This window comes from Lepisosteus platostomus, chromosome 4 (genome assembly GCF_059453375.1).
Source record: "Lepisosteus platostomus isolate fLepPlt1 chromosome 4, fLepPlt1.hap1, whole genome shotgun sequence".
NCBI classification, from domain to species: Eukaryota; Metazoa; Chordata; class Actinopteri; order Semionotiformes; family Lepisosteidae; genus Lepisosteus; species Lepisosteus platostomus.
Window position 1 is genome coordinate 7,656,915 of NC_142614.1, and position 21,632 is coordinate 7,678,546.

General features: G+C 46.3%; 1 protein-coding gene across 2 annotated transcripts; it reads left to right on the top strand.

The window, feature by feature from the left end:
• The first annotated feature begins 809 nt into the window (after window positions 1-809).
• Window positions 810-19,943, top strand: LOC148672368 (uncharacterized). 2 transcript variants are annotated; one of them, XM_088628041.1, is made up of 23 exons: window positions 810-1,149; window positions 2,535-2,587; window positions 3,289-3,378; window positions 4,391-4,515; window positions 4,700-4,843; window positions 5,308-5,385; window positions 5,759-5,929; window positions 7,037-7,133; window positions 7,991-8,214; window positions 9,327-9,480; window positions 9,968-10,176; window positions 10,330-10,447; window positions 11,312-11,514; window positions 11,759-11,876; window positions 12,075-12,244; window positions 12,447-12,544; window positions 12,941-13,056; window positions 15,799-15,849; window positions 16,401-16,584; window positions 17,299-17,431; window positions 18,459-18,534; window positions 19,163-19,237; window positions 19,805-19,943. In XM_088628041.1, exons 1-23 carry the CDS (start codon window positions 1,121-1,123, stop codon window positions 19,924-19,926), a joined length of 2,838 nt encoding a protein of 945 aa, XP_088484167.1. In that variant the 5' UTR covers window positions 810-1,120; the 3' UTR covers window positions 19,927-19,943. The 2 variants fall into 2 exon arrangements, with proteins under 2 accessions (XP_088484167.1, XP_088484168.1); XM_088628042.1 differs by lacking the exon at window positions 3,289-3,378.
• The last annotated feature ends 1,689 nt before the right edge of the window (window positions 19,944-21,632 follow it).

A 21,632-nucleotide genomic window follows, 5' to 3' on the forward strand; every position in this document is an offset into this window, starting at 1 on the left:
GCACCTTACTCAAGGGTGAGACAGACGTTTCTCACCTCAGATTTAAGAAGCCAATTTAGGCAGGGCAAGACGAGCAGGCCTAGGACAGAATCTAGACAAGACCACGAGATTAACAACATCTGTTTGATCCTGTAGCACATGGCTGGCAGCCCACTGAAGCTCAGCAGGTGTGAGCCTGGTCAGTACCTGGATGGGAGACTCCTGGGAAAGCTGAGGTTGCTGCTGGAAAGAGGTGAGAGTGGGGCCAGTAGGGGGCGCTCACCCTGCGATCTTTGTGTGGGTCCTAATGCCCCAGTATAGTGAAGGGGACACTATACTGTAAGAAAATGGTGCTGTCCTTCGGATAAGATGTAAAACTGAGTTCCGGACACTGTAGTTACTAAAAATCCCAAGGTGTTTCTTGGTAGGGGTGTTACCCTGGTGTCCTGGCCAAACTTCTCCCTGGCCTTCAATAATCACGGGCTCCTATTAATCCCCATCTATGAACTGGCTTCATCAGTCTGTTCTCCTCCCCACTGATCACTGGTGTGTGCTGAGTGTACTGGTGCACTTTGGCTGCCGTCACATCGTGCAGGTGGGAGCTTCACATTGGTGTTGGTGGAGGGCAATGCCATATACGTGTAAGGAATTATTGTTGTTCTTAGGAACACTGCCTGGGGATCTGCAACTATTCTGTGAAGTGAGCCGCTTTCCCCTTTTACCACACGGGGGCACTGTTTCACTGTCGAGAGGAAAGATCACCACTTAGCGGTCCGCCAGCACCACTTTAAAGCAGCAGCCTGGATTTCTTCAGACTAGAGGCTCAGTTTCTACACTATTTAAGATTTAGACGAATGGTGATAGTATAGCATTTCACATCAATACAGATGAGGGCTTGGGACGTTTTTTTTTATGACGCTCTGACGTAGAGTGCTCTGTCGAGCCGACAGCGCCCCGAGTGCACCTGTCCTTCAGTTGTCTTTAATCCACGTTTTGGGAACGCGGTCACGTGACATTTAGCGCAATCCTATTCAGGTGGTGTAGTTTAGTGTTGCTAAGGTCTCTACACAGAAACACCAGTTCCGTTTTTCATTCTTTTTTCCACAAAGACAGGATTTCAGCCCCGTCTTGCTCTTACGATATGATCATGATTTCTGAAGATTTGTTTGGGTAAGGTCTTGTGCGACATCGACTTTTTCACGCTTCCAAACAATTGTGCATCTTCTCTCGCAACTTTCAAAATCTAATTTTATTACCGACAGAGGTTTGAAAGGTTTTTCCAATTGACCCCAGGGTAAAGCTTCAGCGCTCGAGTGAACTAGTCAAATTTTAAAGCGAGTGAGCAAACCAGAGAGATTAACGAGAGCGCGAGGAACGAGTAACTGCGCTACGCACTTTTCGACTTTGGGCTTCAATGAGAAAAACTTAATTTATGAAAAATTAGGTTCCGGAGACCTCCGTGCTTTGTTCAGATACCTGGCCAGGCGAAGGCCGTAGTGAAGTACTCCAAGACTGTTTCCTAAATCAGCAGCTCAGTAGCAGATACATTAGGCTTCATCTTTAGTGTGGGATTTCGGAGCAGGGAGCCTGGTTTTTAGTTTAATGACATTTTTGGTGTAATACAACTTACAAAAAACATCGAGTTAGTCAAAATATAAAGATGAGACAGCATTTTGTGCTTTTATGGAATGAATGACTAGTGGTCCTAACGGTTTTACTCAAGTTGTTTGAATGCTGTATTGCAGTTTTAAAGTATATCTCGTACAGTAAGGTGACTGTCACTTTGTTGGGGGTGAGGCAGCAAATAGTGTCTGTACTGTATACAGTAGCCTTCAGTATAACAAAGGGGGGTTCCCAAATATTATGTTCTGCTCCTACCGTCTGGCAGGGGGATATTTTTACTGGTACCCAAATCCCTCAGCTTGTTCTATCATCTAGTTTATGGAACTTTTAAAACCAAAATTCAAGCAAAACGTGATCTGGGCTCTTGAAGCTGCCAGGCAATAAGACTGCTAAATAGCCAACCTGCAGCTCCTTCAGCAAATCACCCGTAATGGCTACACGGACACACGGTTTTCATTGTATTTGGCACACTGCACTACTTGGACATAATGTGTTACATACACTCTTTAATTTTGTGATTTTTACCCCCCCCCCCCCCCCCCCCAATCAAATATAATTTGATTGATTGATCCTTTCATCCCTTACAAACACTACCTCCTCCTCCTCCTCCAACACACCCACTTCTTCCCCAGCGGGGAGGGAGTCTCTCTCCCAAGGGCTCTTCCATAGCCAAGCTAGTGGGAACTCCCAAATCCCCAAACCTAGGACTGCTTAAATCTGTGCTCATTCCAAGTAAATAATCATCTAATTGATTGAACCCAATGTTGGTATGAAAGAGCCGGTTGCACTGTGTGTGGGGGGGTTAGAAGGGGCTTCATTGTAAGTGTGCAATCTGTTGGATATTCCTGAGATCGGGGACAGTGGGGAACCTCGTTACAGACTGCTGGTCCCGCAGATGATGCCTCTTGAACCCAGTGTTTTTCCCGTTTCAGGCTGTTGCTGTTGTGTGTGTTACAAGTTGGTACTGGGGTCAACGTCCCTCCTGGTGAGTTACGTTAGAAAAAAAGACCTTCAGTTCTGAATTGGACTCCCACCTTGCTCTTATGGCATCTAGTAGGTAGGTTAGGTCCCCTTTTCAGGCCATAAAGACCCATGGGGGGAATGGGGGCGAGGGCCACCATTTTTCTCAACCATCCGACACTGGAGGTGGAGGTGATGTGGTCAGCATCACACTCCAGCCAGCCTATTACCCCCAGAAGGATTAACCTCCGGTACTCATTTGGAAAGCAGGCTGAGTGGACCTGGGAGCTGTCTGGAAGGAATTAGAACAAGCAACGTTGCTTGCCCCTACCTGGGATTGAACCCGGTACCTTCCAGTCAGGAGCTAGACGCCCTTGCTGCCTGAGATACCATGGCTCCATCTAGTACTGTGCATTATATTCTAGCTCTAGGTGGGGGCAGCTCTAGTCCTTGAAGGCCAGAGTTCTGCTGGTCTTACAGGTACTTTTCAATTAGCAGCTGATTAAGACCTAAATAACCCACCTGGTTCAACTTTGTCTTCAAATGGGTTTATTTAGATAATTGAGATCAGAGGTGGGGAGAGAAGCTTTGTTGGAACGCTGCTGAGAAAAGCTCTTGATCTGACACAAGGGCAGGAATGCGGTGTGTTTAATGGGGGCAGACTTGCATATTCCAAGTCCAAATTAAAATTGCAAACAAACTCCACCCGAACTGTTCTTTTGGCAGGGACCTTCAAGACAGAATGTCGTGACCGTTATTTCTGGGTGTCCGTGAAGTCCAGTTTCATCGGGGAGATGTTTCGCTTTGACATCATGGGTGAGACAGTGGATGTGCTGGGTTCTGGATTCTGGAAGCGGATCTGCTCCCAGGGTTTGTGTAGTGTACGCACTGTCTGGGAAGATCAGCCTATTTTGTGATGTAAATCGGAGGTTTTACACATTACTATGTACATTTTTACTCTTATTGTGGTCTGAATAAAGGACCACAGGATGGGGCGGAGTGGTGGCTCTGTGTCTAAGGATCTGCGCCTGTGGCTGGAAGGCTGCAGGTTCAAATCCCGTGGCCGGCAGAGGAATCCTACTCCGTTGGGCCCCTGAGCAAGGCCCTTAACCACAGCTGCTCCAGGGGCGCTGTACAATAGCTGACCCTGCTCTCTCTAACCCCAAACTTCTCTCTCCCTGTCTGTGTCTCATGGAGAGCAAGCTGGGGTATGCGAAAAGACAAATTCCTAATGCAAGAAATTGTATATGGCCAATAAAGTGATCTTATCTTCTCTCTTATCTTAAATGCACTCATCGTAGCCGATTCTTTCTAATCCCGAAATATAGAAAGTGTTGCAGTTTCCCTTTAAGGTCATTGGTCCTGTATTACAGTACACTCCTCTTTTTATCAGGTGGTTCATGAATGCTGTTAACGGCTACAGCATGAAAAGGTCCCATTTTTATGGAAGGTTTTCCAGCATTTCATATCAGTTATACAGTTATGGCTTGTAACAGCTCCCAAAGCAATGTCTACAGTTTTGCAGTCCATTGCTTTGTCGTGTGCATACATGGACAGGAACAGGAATCAGACCTTTGGTTGCACATCAGCTTAATCTGTGGAAGAATTCCTTCTCTTCACAGATGATGCCCAGCAGATGGTTAAACTTCGAGTGGACCTCAGGAATGCTGGTCAAAAGTTGGTCAATGTTGTATAAAGAACAGGAATGGCAGCAGCTGGGGCTTCTGTGTAGGGCACACATGAGCTGGACACAAATACACAGAACACTTCCCTGCTCTGTCTTATCTCTAAACAGTTCTCAATGGATGAGATTCTGTGGTTCTTTCAGATGGAGCCAGAGTCCGCTCTCTCACTGAGCAGGAAGCAGCAGAGTGCGGTTTTACTGTGGTGTTCAACACGCCTGGGGATCTCATTTTCCGGGCGTCGTTCTTGGCTTGTCATGTGGAGAGCAAGGTGAGTGCTGCGGGAGGCAACCGGGAGGGTTTGGAAATAGGAGCATGGTTTGAACGCGTTTTATCGTGGATCGGAACAAAGTGGCAATGTGGGACGCAAAAGAATTTCTGGCCTCTAGACAGCACGGCACAGGCTCTGTGTCCAATCGGGACGCGCTTTGTTTTTTCCTTGGATCCCGTTTCAGAGCGACGAGGAGTTCTGGCTGGGGTTCTGGTTCATAAACGTGGATGATTTCGGGTGGGAGACGTCCTACCCCTTCCAGATGACCTGCCAACCCAGGTCTCCGTGGAAACCTCGCGAGATCGTCTGCGAGGAGAATTACATGGAGGTAGAGCCACACTCCTCAATAGTCGGTCAGTCAGCTGGTCTGTTAACCAGTTAAAGATTTCAAGAAGTAACACTTCATTGCAGAGGATACCATGTGAGTGAATTGAGCTGTAGTACGTGCTACCTTGAATCTTGTATCATTCATTCTTCTAAAAAGTATTTCATTGCTCCCCGCTGCAATTTAAGGGCAAAACTTCACCAAGTTTTCACCTTAAAGCGTTTTTGGTGAAGGTCTTTTGGAAGAGGGTTCATGTAGTTTAATAAAGGCGTAACTGGGCCAGTTTAGCCCTTCTTTACAGGTTGGAAGATGCTAATGGTTTAAGTTTAGGATCTACAGAACTTGCTTGACTGTTGTTCTCGAGGAGCCCTGGTATTACATACCCTAACTTTCAGAACGGGTTTTTATTTGGGGCTTAGTCTCATGAAGTCTCACCTGTATTACCCACAATGCCCTCTCTTCCTGAGGTGTCCGTGAGGAAGGACAGCCCAGCCATCACCCACCAGGGGCTCAGCAGAACTAAATGGGCAGCTGTCTTCCCCTCGGTAGGTAAAGGGCAGTACCTGTCTAACATCCCCACAACTGACGAATTCTAAGGCGGTACTTCTCTCTGACTGTATACATTAGCCTCAAGTCCACCTCTCCTCTTCCACCCTGTGCCAATGGCAACTTGGCTTGGTCTGAGATTTGACATCTTGAGATATAAAATGATCATTAGAATCATGGCAGTGCTTTGTCTTTTCCTTGTTCCTCTGTCATCGTGGGCAGCTCCGGACTGTAAGGCCATGACGTCAAGTCTCTGGCACTTTGAGGCGGTCTGTCTGTGTGCGCGCACAGTGCTGTCTTGTGCTTGTACAGTAGGCGCCTGTGTCCGTTTCATGCTGGCCGTATTAGTTCACACACGTGCACATGTTCCAGGTGGAGCAGGCGCTGATGTCGGAGTGGAAGGTGGTTTTCCAGGTGTCCGGGAGGGCGGAGCAGTCCATGAGTCCTTCGGAGGCACGGGCCTTGGGGTATTACTTCAACTCCACCTGCAGCAGGGTCCTGTTTCGCTGCCCGTACTCTACTATCCTGTCTGAGACTCTGGAGGTCAGAGGTCGTTCACACTTATGCTGGGTTTTTTGGGGGTGGGAGGGTTCATGGAGGACAGTAAGGTTGCAGGCGCCCTCATAGCAGTAGTTTGTCTGCGAGATCTATGCTCTAGGGGAGATCTCTGGTTTTAGCCAGTGTTTGGCACAGACAAGGTGCCAAAAAGGTGGGGATACATAAAAACCAGCTGTGGTTTTGCTCCAGTGTTAGCAGATATGCATTCTCCTACTGCAGTTCGATTTTTAGCTCAGCAAAAAAGCTTAGACTGGATCTGTGGCACTACAGTTCTAATTTCTTTGTCATTGTCAACAGAATGCACTACTGCGTAGTAGTCGGTTTTTACTAACAGTTTTATTTATATAGCTTAGATTGAGTGACAAGAACAAAAGCTGGTCATTTGGCAGTCGTTAATTCAGTGATCAGTCTTCTTAAACCAGATCACATCAGCCAAAAGACAATAAGAAACACTGTAACGGCTCATCCACCACATCGGGAAATCAAATTCAATCGACTAGTCAGAGGATAAGTCAAGTCAGAGACGTGTCAGGTGTTCCTTGTCATTAATAGCTATTGCTTCTCTGTACGAATCAGTGAAGCTAAGAGCCCTTTCCGTCAAAGCACAGTCAGGAGGAAATGCTAGCAAGAAGGTTTTATGAGAGCAGAAAACTTTGGGTGGAAAGAGAAGGACAGTGCAAAACATCTTTAGATTTTTGTACAGCAGTGATTTAGCAATAATAGGTTGATTCATTATTTTTGTGGGAGGCCATTGTCCGATCCTGGTCCTCTTGGCCTTTGCCTCTTGTTCCTGATGCCTGCAGCTTGGCGGTGCTGCCTGGGAGAGAGACACTGCTCTTTCCAGTCAGTGCTCGCTGTCTTGTAAGGCGTCTTGGAGCAGTGACTGGCATTGCCAGAGGGGCCTGTCTGCAGACCCTCCTCCTCCTCCTCTCTGTGCAGAGTGGGTGTCACAATCACAAAGCCCAGACTTGGAAAAGGGGCTGATTCCAAATCAACCGGGCTATAATAGATACAATTGGTACTATACTAGCATGTCTTCGTTGCTGAGCCATAGGAAAGTCCTGTGTAATTTCTGCTCCCTGCCCCCCACAGGATGAGGGGATCCCAGTAGAGACCGTGCGGGCCACTGTCTTCTACAAGCGACAGTGGATGCTGCTGATGTTTGATGTCACCACAGCCTGCCCCCAGAGTAAGTGCTGATGAAAACTTGCATTGATGATATTGATGATTTTTAAAAACGAGAGCCTCCTTTGTGTGTGTGTGCGCACCAGACATCACGCGCTTGTCTGCTTGCCTTTGAATGCAGCCTTGTTTGTTAAAGCAGCGAGTGGGGCTGAAGTGCTTGTGACATGGCAGTAGCAGCTATCTTGTAATAGGCTGGTCTCAGGGACGATAAGTGGTTTTCTGTGCAGCTCGACTCCAGAGCTGTAATACAACCATAGCTCTTCTTTGAGCTGTAAATTCAGATGATTCACTATAGATTTAAGTTTACCATCGTGAAAATCGATAATCTCGGTTCCAAACAAACCTCAGACTTCAGTATGCATGGGTCCATTGCTATCTTGCCCCCCTCTGGTGCAGCACATACCAAGCTCTGCTCTCTTTCTAGACAGCGGAGGTTGACAGCCTCTTGTCTTCGTCCAATTAGTCAGGCAGACAAGATGGCAGTACTCCTATTACATAGGAAATGTGTGAATATGATGTATATAAGGAAATATGATGTATATAGGGGATGAGTTATAAACTGGTAGATAGGGGATCTATGATTGTGTGAAAGAGGGAAGTTATGGTGATGGTGGGTTAATATCCTAGAATAGAAAAGGACTATAATACTTGTGGTCCCTATGAGTGCCTTTACTCATGAAGAGGCTTGTGATCCTCCAGGGTTACATTTGATTAGAGGAAATTGAGAAATTGGCAGGGATGTCTAATCAAGTCCCTCAGGGGCAACACGTGCAACAACATTGCTAACATCTAGGTGGGCTGTATTGTGCATAATTGCTCTGTGCAACTGTCCCTGCATCTCTCTCGCTCCCTGTGTCTCAGATGAGGCCACCTTTGATGGCACGCACCTCTCCTGGGCCATCCCCCAGGTGCTCTCCCCTCTCATCCAGGACAGGCGCTGGTTTCGGGACAGGGGGGCGCTTGTCGGAGTGGAGGGACGGCTGTTGGAAAACCTCACTGTCCAGGACAGGGGGATTGAGCTGAGAGTCCGCAATGGCCTAATGGAAGTCTGGATCCCATTCGGAGCCGAGGGAGGCTATGTGACGGTACGAGGGAGTTTGCTTTAAGAAAGAATGGGTTTTAAGCCTACACAAGCCAAAACAGCCGAGCAACTGCAGAGCAGGCGTTTACAAATTTCAGTCTTGACACCAAGCAGACCAGGTTGCATTGAACATACTGCTCAAGGCACCTGGCATTGCGTGTTTGAGCCCTGTGTTGCAGGGAGCACAGGCAACAGGCTAACCAGCTGTGGAGAAATGTGATACGATCAGATGAATTGTCTTTCGCCATGTTCTTGACAAATGGACAAGCGCACATGTGATGTCAAACTGAAGAACTCTGCAGTCCAGATTGCTTGGTTCCAATGGTGAAGGGTTCTGGTGGTTCTGAAATGTTGTGGGGCAAGTTTTCCTGGCATGGCATGGACACTCAATTAGAAGGCAAGGTCGATGCTAACCAGTACTTAATGGTCTTAAATGATCATGTTCACTCAATGTCGCAGAATTGATTTTCTGCTGGGAGCTCTGTGTTCCAAGATGGCAATGCCTCCATACACAGAACACCCAATGGTTTGATGAGCATGATGCTCTTATCCTTTTGTCATCGCCTTCTCGGTCACTTGATCTGAACCCAATTGAGCACTTATGGGATATTCTGGAACCACGCACCTCCTTCAGCCAGACCTTGATTGAGTGACGTCCTTGTAGAAGAATGGTGCTTTCCTGCAGAATTCCAGATGCTGGCAGACTCTGTGCAAAAGCACATACAGGTGTTTTGGCTCCAAATGGTAGCTCAGTGCCCTGTTAACTAACTTCACTGGTGTTTCCATTTTTCTTGCTATTTGTACATCTTAACTGAAAAATACCCATTAAGCTATTGACTGGATAAAATGAACATAATTAATAAGCTAATAACCATGATTATTAAAACCACATGCTTAGATGAACCCCTTATTTAGAATACAGAACACTTACTTTAGTTGCAAGGAAAATGATAGTATGAAAAAAGTACTACAGTTGGAACAAAAGTGATACGACATTGCAGTCCTCCAGGAACTGAGCCTGGTAAATTGTCAGGAATACAAAAGTGAACCGAAACACTTACGTTCTGCTTGTGTTCACTGCCTGTGCTTGGGTGCTATTCCTTCCTTCCCCTGCAGAGCCGAGTTATCGATAACCAGTACAACCGCATCTACGACATTGACCTGTTCTTTGTGCACCTGTGGGAGGACGAGCGGGGGGAGCTGACACAACATCGCTGCTTCAGACCCCTCAGCAGTCCGTACATCCCCTACACCCCCATTCTCACCAATGGTAAGGCGTGCTCTGGTTTGTGGATTGTTTAGTTGCATTGAATAAACTGGGCTAATGCACTCTTAGAGAGGCACAAGCACGGTGTTGTAAAACTTTCAATGCTATTGCTTCCCACTTATTATATACTTTAATAATTAATATGTATTAATATGCTGTGCCGTTTGTGTTCACCATATCCATGTGATTGCATTGAGAAAGTACTGTAGCAGTATTTCTGTGCAATTAGGGTCAGTGTTGCCACTCTTCTGGAAGGAGTGTACCCACTGCCAGTATCACTCTAGACTTCCAGTTGCCCAAATGCCTTCTTCCCTCAGTTACCTGCAGAAGTTGCAGAGTTTGAACCTGGAGATTTGTACATCCCAAGTCACGCAGACAGAGATTTGAAAGCAAAACCAGTCCTGCATTTCAAAGGATAGCTGAGGAGGTTACTTGTGAGATTTTTCAAGCTTTTGAAACTGCAAGCTCTTTCCTCCATGTGCTTCTGCAGGCACTGTCCCAGCTGAGCAGGTTTTCACCATCATCCTGGGAGGTTTCTACTTGGATGTCTCACTTCAGAACTTGACTGTTGGAGGCGAGGACCTAACACTGGCCCAGGCCCGCAAGCGTGGCTTCGAGATAACCGTGACGGCCTTCCCCAATGATACACAAGCCTTCATCCTCAAGGTTCCCTTCACAGACCCTCTCGTCTCGCAGGAGGTAAGAACCACATTCTCTAACCCTAGCCCAACAGCTTTGAACTAAAGACTTGGATATGGCCCTAGAAGAGCCAAAGTTTGGGCTTCTTCCCTGAATACAAATGAAGGGTTTTTGGGACACTCACCTTCTCTTTCTCTCCGTCTCTGTGAGCAGTACGTTGGAGGAGGTTTCAGGAGGTACACCCTGACTTTCAACACCACCCTGCTTGTTAAACCGCAGGGCGAGGTCTTCTTTTACCCAGCTACCGTTGTGTGTGACTTGAAGGACACTGGTGAGTCAGACTCTGACCAGCTATTCATTAGTTCACTGTTTGTTCTTTTCAAAGTTGAATACATTTTTATCGGGACCAGAAGGATTAGCTAGAAATCTGATTCCAAGGCTGCTAACCCTGCTCCAGGCGCACGCTAGAATACATGGGGCAAATGCTGTTTTATCATCATTCATCTCATTCATCAAGATGATCCCCATCATTTACCATCTGTTCAACTAGCTCTGGCTCACCTGTTCGTGTTCTCATCCACTACAGAACCGCCACCTCCAAAGGTGAACAAGTTCACATGCACAGGCGAGCTTGAGAAGAAAGGGCAGCAGCTGGCCAGACTCTATATAAAGGTCTTCCCTGCATGAAATGATTAGCCTAAAAACCAAGCAGTGTTTGGGAATGCACTTGGACCTGTTTCGGCATTGTGCAGGAGTCTTGGTTTATGGGTTTATCATTCATGGCCTGAATCTCCGGCACCAAAACTAGACGGCTGGAACTAACTAGCTTGGAAATGAATCTTTACCCTTTTTTACAGCAATCTGTCATGCCCCCACCCCTTCTCCCCTGAGTTTCCCAATGAGAAGAGCTGGGCAACTGAAATCCAGCTTTTAAACGATGTTTAGAAACTCGGAGGGTCATGAATTAAAAAAAAAAATCAGCTGTTCATTTTGCAAGATGGTGAAAAACCTTGGAGTCCCTGATTACCTGCCTGGGTTCTCCGGTGTATTCCAACCCCCAGTGGCATGGCGGGTGTTTGGCATCACGCGCTTGATGCCCGGATGGGCAGTCCATCTCCGGCACAGGCAGACAAGCCCAGCATGACAGCAGGATATCCACACTCTGGACAGCTTGGCTCCAATTTATTTTCCGCAGCGCTTCCCCGATTCGAAGGGCTCTGCTTGGATGCGGCTGTCCGTGTGCTCATGTACTATGGGAATCCGGCCGGCCGGTGGGAGGTGTACATCGGGGAACGCCGGCTTGACTGGGACGTCGTGGACAGAGACTGCATCCTGGAGAGACACAAGACTCACTTCAGTATAGAGATTCCTCTCTTCAGCTCCAGGATGACTTATGAGGTTGGGTAACTTCACCTATTTCCATTGTTGCTTTTTTAACATAACACAACCCATTAGGTAGACTCCCCCCCCCCCCCCACACTTGAAAGGTTCTTTGGTTCCTTGTCTGTGGTGAGTGACAGAAGGACCACTGTGATGGTCAGAGTGCATAAAAGGACTGTCTGCAATATTAGAGGTTGTTATTATTAAAAATTAGAGGTTTGGTATGAAACTGAAGGTAAAAGCTGGAAACGTCTCTCTCCAGGATCTGAGCCTACAAGGTGTAGTGGCGAAAGTGGAAGTCCGGCTAGTAGACATGGAGACTTGGGTTGTGGCCAACATGTTTGTGCACCGGTGCACCTTTCCTGTGGGAGAACTTCTGGGTAAGAGAGCCCTTGGCCACTGTAAACCACACACAACTGGGCAAGATGACGGGCCTCTCTCACTCAAGTGTAGAAAGCTGACCTTGACCACGTCCTGTTATAAGTACGGACTGAGATGCAATCACAAAGTCTGGATATTTCTGGTCTTTTGCTGGGATCTTAGTGAGAGTTACGGTGGCAATGGGATTATCTCTGCAGTGTGCATGCCCGATGGCGTGATGATGGTACTGGCGGAGTTGTCCGACCCCCGACCCCGGATTGACCCCAGACAGACCACCCTGCTGGACCCAGACTGCAAGCCTGAAGAAACGGATGCCACCAGGGCTCTCTTCCGTTTCAGAGTCAACGCCTGTGGAACAATACAGATGGTGAGTGGGCTTCTGTTCTTGATTTGTTTAGAACTTTTCCAAGCACTGCACGGTGGAGACCCCTGCGAGATGCATTTCAGCTCCTTGTGTGCTTACTGTCAGCTTGCTGCACTTCAGTAAGAGCTTCTGGCTTAGTGATGTCTGATTACAGTTCTCATGCAGGGAGATGACCAGCAAACTAGCCATTTTGATTTCTTCCTAGGTGGAGAAGGGTTTTCTCATCTACGAGAACGAAGTGAGATACAGACAGAAACTCTTCCCAACCTTGGATCCCATGATCAACCGAGATTCAGAATACAGGTCAGCTCTCTTCATTAATCTGCTGTAACCGTGCACAACTAACATTTCTCTTTCTTTACCCATGAGATCCGGTCCAAAGCAGAATGAGGGCTTTACAGTGTGGTTGCACTTGGTGAACTTACTGCATTTTCTTCCTGTAATAAGTATTCTTTTTACTCTTGTAGTATATTTCCATTACGGAGAGTTAGTCAAACTTCTGGTTAATAAAGGACTGATCTAACTTTTTGCAGATCAGAATAAGCTGAAACCACATAGTTCAGGCTGGGCTTTTTTAAAATTCTGGGCATTTTAAAATGTGACAAACGGAAGCCAGGCTCAAATGCCTGAAGGGGGGAATTCATCAAGTTGAAGTTGAAGCTCCTTTCCCATGTGTTCTTCTCCCCACCGTTAAAACAGGCTGACAATCCGCTGCCGCTATCCGGCCAACGATACGCGATCCCTGGCTTTCCGCAGAGCATTCACGCCCCTCCCTGCCGCGACCCCAGGGAACCAGAGCGAGCCTTTCCTCAGAGGTCTGGTTTCCTACCTGGCTGACATGGAGAGACGGTAGCATCGCCAAGGCCTGCTGCTGCCAGGGGAAGCTGGCTCGGTCTTCCCCTGTGGTGGTTTGTGCGACTGCAGTAAACCCTCAGGTTAACAGACTTCGGTTTACAGGGCTTTGGATTTAATGGGCAAAATCTGCCGAAGGGGGATGTTGTCTGTAAAATTGGAAATATTGGACTTTCCCTGCACTAATGGGGAAATCCACAAATGATAAAATGAGATGAAAAGAAATACTACATTGGCTTGAAATACGGTAGTATCAACGGTGCCCTATAGGGGGTAGGTATGATGCTTTAGGGCTTGCTTATGATACAGTGCCTTGCGAAAGTATTCGGCCCCCTTGAACTTTTCAACCTTTTGCCACATTTCAGGCTTCAAACATAAAGATATAAATTTTTTATTTTATGTGAAGAATCACCAACAAGTGGGACACAATTGTGAAGTGGAACGAAATCTATTGGATTTTTGAAACTTTTTTAACTAATAAAAAAATGAAAAGTGGGGCGTGCAAAATTATTCGGCCCCCTTGCGTTAATACTTTGTAGAGCCACCTTTTGCTGCGATTACAGCTGCAAGTCGCTTGGGGTATGTCTCTATCAGTTTTGCACATCGAGAGACTGAAATTCTTGCCCATTCTTCCTTGCAAAACAGCTCGAGCTCAGTGAGGTTGGATGGAGAGCGTTTGTGAACAGCAGTTTTCAGCTCTTTCCACAGATTCTCGATTGGATTCAGGTCTGGACTTTGACTTGGCCATTCAAACACCTGGATACGTTTATTTGTGAACCATTCCTTTGTAGATTTTGCTGTATGTTTGGGATCATTGTCTTGTTGGAAGATAAATCTCCGTCCCAGTTTCAGGTCTTTTGCAGACTCCAACAGGTTTTCATCCAGAATGGTCCTGTATTTGGCTGCATCCATCTTCCCCTCAATTTTAACCATCTTCCCTGTCCCTGCTGAAGAAAAGCAGGCCCAAACATGATGCTGCCACCACCATGTTTGACAGTGGGGATGGTGTGTTGAGGGTGATGAGCTGTGTTGCTTTTACGCCAAACATATCGTTTTGCATTGTGGGCAAAAAGTTCGATTTTGGTTTCATCTGACCAGAGCACCTTCTTCCACATGTTTGGGGTGTCTCCCAGGTGGCTTGTGGCAAACTTTAGACGAGACTTTTTATGGATATCTTTGAGAAATGGCTTTCTTCTTGCCACTCTTCCATAAAGGCCAGATTTGTGCAGTGTAAGACTGATTGTTGTCCTATGGACAGACTCTCCCACCTCAGCTGTAGTTCTCTGCAGTTCATCCAGAGTGATCATGGGCCTCTTGGCTGCATCTCTGATCAGTCTTCTCCTTGTCTGAGCTGAAAGTTTAGAGGGACGGCCAGGTCTTGGTAGATTTGCAGTGGTCTGATACTCCTTCCATTTCAAGATGATCGCTTGCACAGTGCTCCTTGGGATGTTTGAAGCTTGGGAAATCTTTTTGTATCCAAATCCGGCTTTAAACTTCTCCACAACAGTATTACGGACCTGCCTGGTGTGTTCCTTGGTCTTCATGATGCTCTCTGCGCTTTCAACAGAACCTTGAGACTATCACAGAGCAGGTGCATTTATACAGAGACTTGATTACACACAGGTGGATTCTATTTATCACCATCAGTCATTTAGGACAACATTGGATCATTCAGAGATCCTCGCTGAACTTCTGGAGTGAGTTTGCTGCACTGAAAGTAAAGGGGCCGAATAATTTTGCACGCCCCACTTTTCATTTTTTTATTAGTTAAAAAAGTTTCAAAAATCCAATAGATTTCGTTCCACTTCACAATTGTGTCCCACTTGTTGGTGATTCTTCACATAAAATAAAAAATTTATATCTTTATGTTTGAAGCCTGAAATGTGGCAAAAGGTTGAAAAGTTCAAGGGGGCCGAATACTTTCGCAAGGCACTGTAGGTATTTTGTATGCTCTGCTGTATTTTATACAGTATATTTATGACATCATGAATGTACATGTTCTTTATTTCATAGGGTACAGGAGTAAATTTCATTGACTGCGATTTTTATTAAGTCAAAAGATCTAGGTGACTTTTCTAAAAAAAAAAAACTGTTTTGGAACTGAAAAGATCATTTGTGATGCCATTCACATTTGGCAATATCCAAAACTCCTTGCCCCTATTAGTCTGTTCAACTGAGGGTTTCCTGTGGTATGGCAGTGTTGAGGATCCAAATGAAGCTGGCCAGTATACTCCAGCCAAGGTGGACTGGAGGAGGTGTCTGTGGAGGACTTCACTATTAGTATTGATTGTTTTTTTTTGGTCTATGGATATGATCAAACTGGTCCCCTTTAAATGTCTTTGAATTAACTCCAGTAATTGTTAATGTTAGTGTTTTCAAACCAGTTCACAATTACTGCTCAGTACAGTAGTACATGTGGGGACACTCTTATATATAGGTAACAGATCTGCATAGTGAACTTTTTTCAGCTGTAATGAGCATGAAAAAGTTATCAATTATTAATTGCCTTTTCTGGAGTAATGACAGAATAACTCCTGTTGTGTATACAATGGGAGCAAATGTACTCCCTTTTATGGAAAGCAGTGTGTGAGTGCAGCCGTACTGCCTGAGCCCTATTCCAGTGAGCAGCTGGACTGTGAGCTATGCTGCTGGGTTGTATGTGCTCTGGTCTGCTTTTCCCCACCGCTGTGCTCTTTCACCCACAGGTCAGAGGAGACCGCGGGACGTCCCGATCCTGAGAGCCCGCTTTGCAACAGGTAGATCTGTGATCCCGCAGGCTGAGATGCAAATGGGGCTCATGCGGACAGGAGGGAGGGGGTAGGTGGGCAAGTTCCCCCTCACCTTCCATTGTGAACCCCCCCCCCCCTTATTTTGTTATTGGGGTTTTTGAATTTTTGGAACTGCTGCTAGTTTGTCAATTAATTGTCATGTTCCGATCTATTGAGTGGGGAGAGGTAGCACCATGCATTAGCCTGCAAAGGAGCAGATCGCTTAATTCATCGCTGCGAAGTCAAATCTTTTTTCATGAGTAGAATATGTACCTTGATGTTTAGAACTTCAGCTGGCCAATCCAAACACCTGTACTGGGAAGAACTATGCACCATGGAGCAATGAGATTTGGCGCAATTTGCAAATGGGAGCCGATGAAGCTTGACCCCAGGACAGACGATACCTTTGCTTGCTGCTGCAATGGGTATCGGGTCTTGGAAAATGCAAAACTGGAAGAGGCAGGGCAGAAATGGAATATCCTAGGGATCTAAGTAGGAATGCGGTCTTACATGTCCCCTCTTGCCTCCCGTCACCCTAGACGAGACCTTCAGCTCCTTCCACTCGACCTACCCCATCCCCGTCGCTCTCTGGGGGCACCTGTACCTGGAGCTGGAGCTCACAGATCACCCCGCCTCCTCCGACCGGCTCCTCCTGTGGGACTGCTGGGCAACTGAGACCCCAGAGGCGAAGGGAGAGCCTCGTCTGGACCTGCTGTCTAATGGGTAACGCCCATCCAGCCCTCTCTTAGTGCTGTCCTGCTTCCCAGTACAGGAAGAGATGTGCAAGCTCCATCTGAAATGAAATTGTAACCGGGGGGGGGGGGGGAGTCAGATACCACCACAACCCTAAGTGTTAAGTCCACACCTTAATTATGTTGGGGATCTCAAAATCCAACTGTTCTGCATCCATCTTGTGATCAAACCACTCCATGCAAGGTTTTGGAAGGTGCTGTATTTGACACCTACCCATGTAAGTATACATCTACAGTAGTATAATTCTAGTTCTTGTGGCTAGAAAGCTACCCCAATTAAAATCAACCTCTTCATTATGATTTATCTTAATTAGTTGTGGTGGGCAAATGAATAGATATTGCTGATCACCTTGTCTTATACCTGTTAGTAGACTATTGTTCTCAGTGCTACATATAAACAGCTCTCAAGGGCCTATGTTATCCTAACCCCTCTCATTTCCACCCCATCAGTAAGGTTTCCTGATGACTGCACTGATTCTGTGTTGAAAATATTGGGTGGCACTGGAATTACGTTCCAGGTATTGTTTGACAAAAGAACCACATGCTTTCCCCTTACCCTACCCCCTGGTCTCCATCAGACCTCCCCAGACTGCAGTGTGCAGCGCAGCTCCTCTGCTCCCACAGGCATGCACTGCAGAAACCGCATTGTCCCTCCTCTTATAAGAAAGCCTGTTTTTCTGTGCAGGTGCCCGCAGGGTGGTGATGCCTACAAGGTCAGAGTGCTGCCAAGCCACAGTTCTGAGAATGCCAGCGGTCCCTCCAGCAGGCTGGAGATTCAGGTGTTGCCACCAGAGGGGAACAGCGCCACCTGGAGACAGGTCAGTGTTAGCGCTCGGACTGATATCTCTACTTTTTAGCATGAAAAAGCCAGAACCGGTGGACTCAGATTTCGAGTAGAAGTTTTTTTCAGCCCTTTAAAGTTTGGCCTTATTCATTTCATATGAAATCCAGATCAGTCAGGCTTTGTCAGAGGGTCAGAATACTTCACTTAGCTGCTGGAGCAGTTCCTAAATATCTTAAAAGAATAAAAAGGTGGAAAGTTTATTCTGATGAAGGCACCAGGTATTATAAAAGACTAGGACCTCTCACTTCTACAAGCTGGGGGTTCCCCAAGTACCACTAGGTGAGCTACCATGATATCAATGTCGGAACAAGAACACAACATTAAAACACGTGGAGATTTCAACAGTAAAATGCTTACAGAAGTTTTTGAAATGAAAGAAGACATGTTACAGGCCTACAGACTGTTATCTCCATTGTTAGCACCTGTGCATTTCTGAGTTCCAGAGACCTGCAGTCCACCAGTGTTCCAGTATGACACGACTGGACACACATGACTAGAGCAGACAGCCCAGATCTGAATGGAAGAAAGATCTGCATTACATCAGGACCACTTAACAGAGTAGAAGCAAAATAATCTTTAATGCAATAAAACCCAAACTAGTCAGCAAAACAATCTCTCTCTCAAATCCCCGGTCCATTAAGCAAAAGCAGAGAAGAAAAACTCCAAAACAGAAGGTCTGCATAGCCTAGTACAGGGAAAAACCTTGATCTGCAGCTGCTGACTCTAAGGGCTCCCCCTGCTGTCCTATCTCAGCATAGCAGGCAGCAATCTTAACAGATGGAATCCCACTGTGTGCCTTGATGCTCATAAATCACCATACAGCCAGCAGCCACACATTAGTTGTTGTTTGGTCCTGGAACAGAGGGACAGAAAGGAAAAGAGACAGCGTGCCAATTAACTTACAATAATAGTCCTAAGAGTCAGCATGTAGTTTTCATGCAGTAATTTCTGCGCTTCTACCCATTACTAATATGTATATGTGCCCCTTTTCCTCTCTCTAGGCCTATTTCCATTGTTCAGCATTGCTCTGTGACTCTGCAGGCAGTGTGTGCTACAGGGCCTGCTCACCTGGACAGAGTGAGTATGATAAGATAAATCCTTTACTGATAGGGCACAAGTATTTGTTTACAGCCTGCTTAGCTCTGTAACTGTAATTCATTTTCACTGATCTGTAGCACAAAAAAATCAATAGTTGTTCAGTAAGGGTTCCTAAACTATTATTGTCTATGTCTATTTGGGCGTTTGGGAGCTTTTAGGATGTGGGTATGTCAGTGTCCTGCTCTTCCAGTTGCGACGAGCGGAAAAAATTATGGCATTGAAGTGCATGTTCCACTTGTTCAAATAGTGTTTGAAAGGACTGTGACTTTGTGATTTTTTTTCTAGCTAGGAATGGTGATGGAAATCTCAAAACTATTCTGCAAGACGCACACACCTGAAGAAGGCTCCACGGCTGAAACGTTGTGTTCTCTTTCTTCTTTTTTTCAGCATGGAATAAACCTATTACTTGTTCCTTTGCAGCCTACGCATGCTGACGCAGCTACCCACCTGAACTAATCCCACACTTGCTTGTCACTAAGACGCAGATTAAGAGTCTGTTTTGGGGTCTTGGGGTTCCTAATATTTTAACCTATTCAGCCTTTCAAAACAGACTGTATTCAAAAACCTGTATTCATCTCTTCGTCCCGCTCCACTGTGTCTGCTTCAGGTCCTGATGCCCTGTCCTTCTCTAGTCCTACAGCGTTTGTGTCTGCTGGGCCAGTACAGATGGTTCCAGCACCAGGTGAGCTGCTCTATGAGATCTCTAGTCATACAAATCCTACATGCCAGTGAGCTGTCAGTCCATCTGTGTAGCTGTTTTCTATGGGTGTCATAGACTGACGAGTGCGTGCTCATGGCCAGAGAGCAACGGTATAGCAGTGTGAATTAGTGGCTGTCACTTCTAGCCAGGGTATCATCTATCATCGAGAATGCCTTCAGAAACTATTCATCAATTTTTTAATGCATTGATTCACACAACATAAGCAACCATTTAAACTGGTAAAAGCTGCAAAGGATCAAGAGAATTTTCATTCTACTTTGGCATTATAGTGTGATTTCTGTAGCTCACAGGCACAGAGTCCTGTGTGAAGGTCTTTGTGATTGAGTTTGCAACGGCAACTGTAAAGGAAGCAAAGGGGTGTGAATACTTTTCGAAGGCTCTGTATGTGGGTTTACATGGCAGGTCATTTAGCTATAGCAACCCGAGTCAAACATGCAATATAAAATGTCAGGATTTGAACCTGTGACCTCTGACTTGCAAGGCCGGAGCTGTACCCCACTGCGGTGTGACCCTGCCTCTGTCTTGCAGTGGAGAAGCCCCTGTCCCCCACCGTGCTCCTGGTGGGAGTGCTGTTGGCCTCGGCTGGGGTCCTGCTTCTATCTGCTGTGGGCGCGGCTGTCAGAGTCCGCTCGAGAAATGCTGATTTCTAATAAAGCTTTTCATCCTCCGTCCTGTTTGGGTTTTTTTAAGAGACAATAATGTCTTTATTTAACATTCATATAATAATTTGATAAAACAAATAATAATTTAATGTCAGCCTGGACTGTTGATGTTCTTAAGTGACGTGATCTGAATTTTTCGGTCTCAAAGAAGAATACTACCCATCAAAAACACCTATCATGTGTGGTCTTAGGTCCCCTTAACTTTTTACCATAAGCAAGTATTGCCATTACTCAATCTTTTACACTGTAACTTACATGGGTATGTCCATAGAGGAAAAAAAAACCTCAGGTCTATTTATGTGACATGTTCATCTGCTTAAAAGCAATGAAACTAGTAGTGTAAAAGCTAGAGTGGTATAAAGGTGAAATCGGCTCATCAACTATCACGTTTTAAAATGTTCAACACCGTCTCCAACCCTTAAGGGCTTCTCCAGCAGCTGCAAATGCAGCCGCGCTGCACAGAGCTCGGCAACCTTAAGGAGACGTGGAGTTTGAAGAGATGGTGCCTCGCTTTCCCTTTTCACGTCCTGGTGCTGGTCAAAACCGGCTCCAGGAAGGACGCATCGAGACGGGCCGGCCGGCGCCACTCCGGACAGACCGACCAGGCGCGGGCGAGGTCAAGGCCGAACAAAGCATTCGACTGGCTTCGGCAATAACTGCTACTGCGTGTCATGGGATTCAGCGCGTTGAAATACTAGTTCGGCTGTTTAAATTGCTTACTAATGTTTTGTGCCGTACAACGATCTATCATTACTACAGTACATTCCGTTAGGGCTACAGGAAAGTAATACATCATTAGTGTGAGAATGCGGACATGAGCAGACATTTTACTAGTTTCACGACAGAAACATTACAGCCTGACGGGAATAAAACTAATCGATGCCCCCCCCCCGAAAATAACGAGTTCTGGTTATATATAAAATATATACTGTATAGTGAGCAGTTGGCATTATCCGAGTGCTCTCGCCTGTCCCTTTTACTAAGAATGCCTGGCGCGCGCAAAAGACAAATTGTTGTCTTCTCTTTCTGAATGGAAAAAAAAAACAACGTTTGGATCCTTGAAGCGCTGTTGCATCGCTGTCTCATAATTGTTTGCATACTTTCACGTAGGCTCTTCACTCATTTTCTGAGATATTGTCCAGAGAAGGTTCCCCCCCAACGCGGCCATTCCCAGCTATGAGTGTAAGTGATGAAGGCGCGCGTCCCTCTGTGTATTAATCATAAATGCAAACCTCTCTCGGAGGATGGAAGGCTAAAGTATTTTCTGCAGATGCACGTGTCGTAAACCGGTACGCAGTGGGAGCAGGGGAATGAAGACGAAACGAAGACGTGTCAGTGTCAGTGTTTCCCGGTTTCGTCGTGCTTCCTGACTGAAGTTCTCTCTCGCAGGACTGCTGTGTTGTGCGCGGCGGTGGGACTAGAAAGCGTTATACTCGGAGGACTTCTCCATATAGATCCCACCACTGGCCTGAGTCTGGCCTGGGTTTGGCCCGGGTGTGATTAAAAACCTATGTAGAACTAGCCCCACCGACAACCCCAGTCCAAACCGCGCATAAACGGACATTTTCACCGTAACGCTGAACTGCAGAACGAAACGAGTGTCTGACATTGCTTTAGTCTAACCACTGAAGCGGTTTGGAGTTTTCTCCAATAAAATCCAAGCCATTATACAGTACTTATGCTTTTTACACTCT

Excerpts from the sequence above, each read along its gene's own strand:
- LOC148672368 (XM_088628041.1), top strand. The coding sequence starts at position 1,121 with ATGATCATGATTTCTGAAGATTTGTTTGG. Across the intron at positions 8,215-9,326 it reads CCGAGGGAGGCTATGTGACG|AGCCGAGTTATCGATAACCA; the intron begins GTACGAGGGAGT and ends CTTCCCCTGCAG. Across the intron at positions 18,535-19,162 it reads GGCCTGCTCACCTGGACAGA|GTCCTGATGCCCTGTCCTTC; the intron begins GTGAGTATGATA and ends TGTCTGCTTCAG.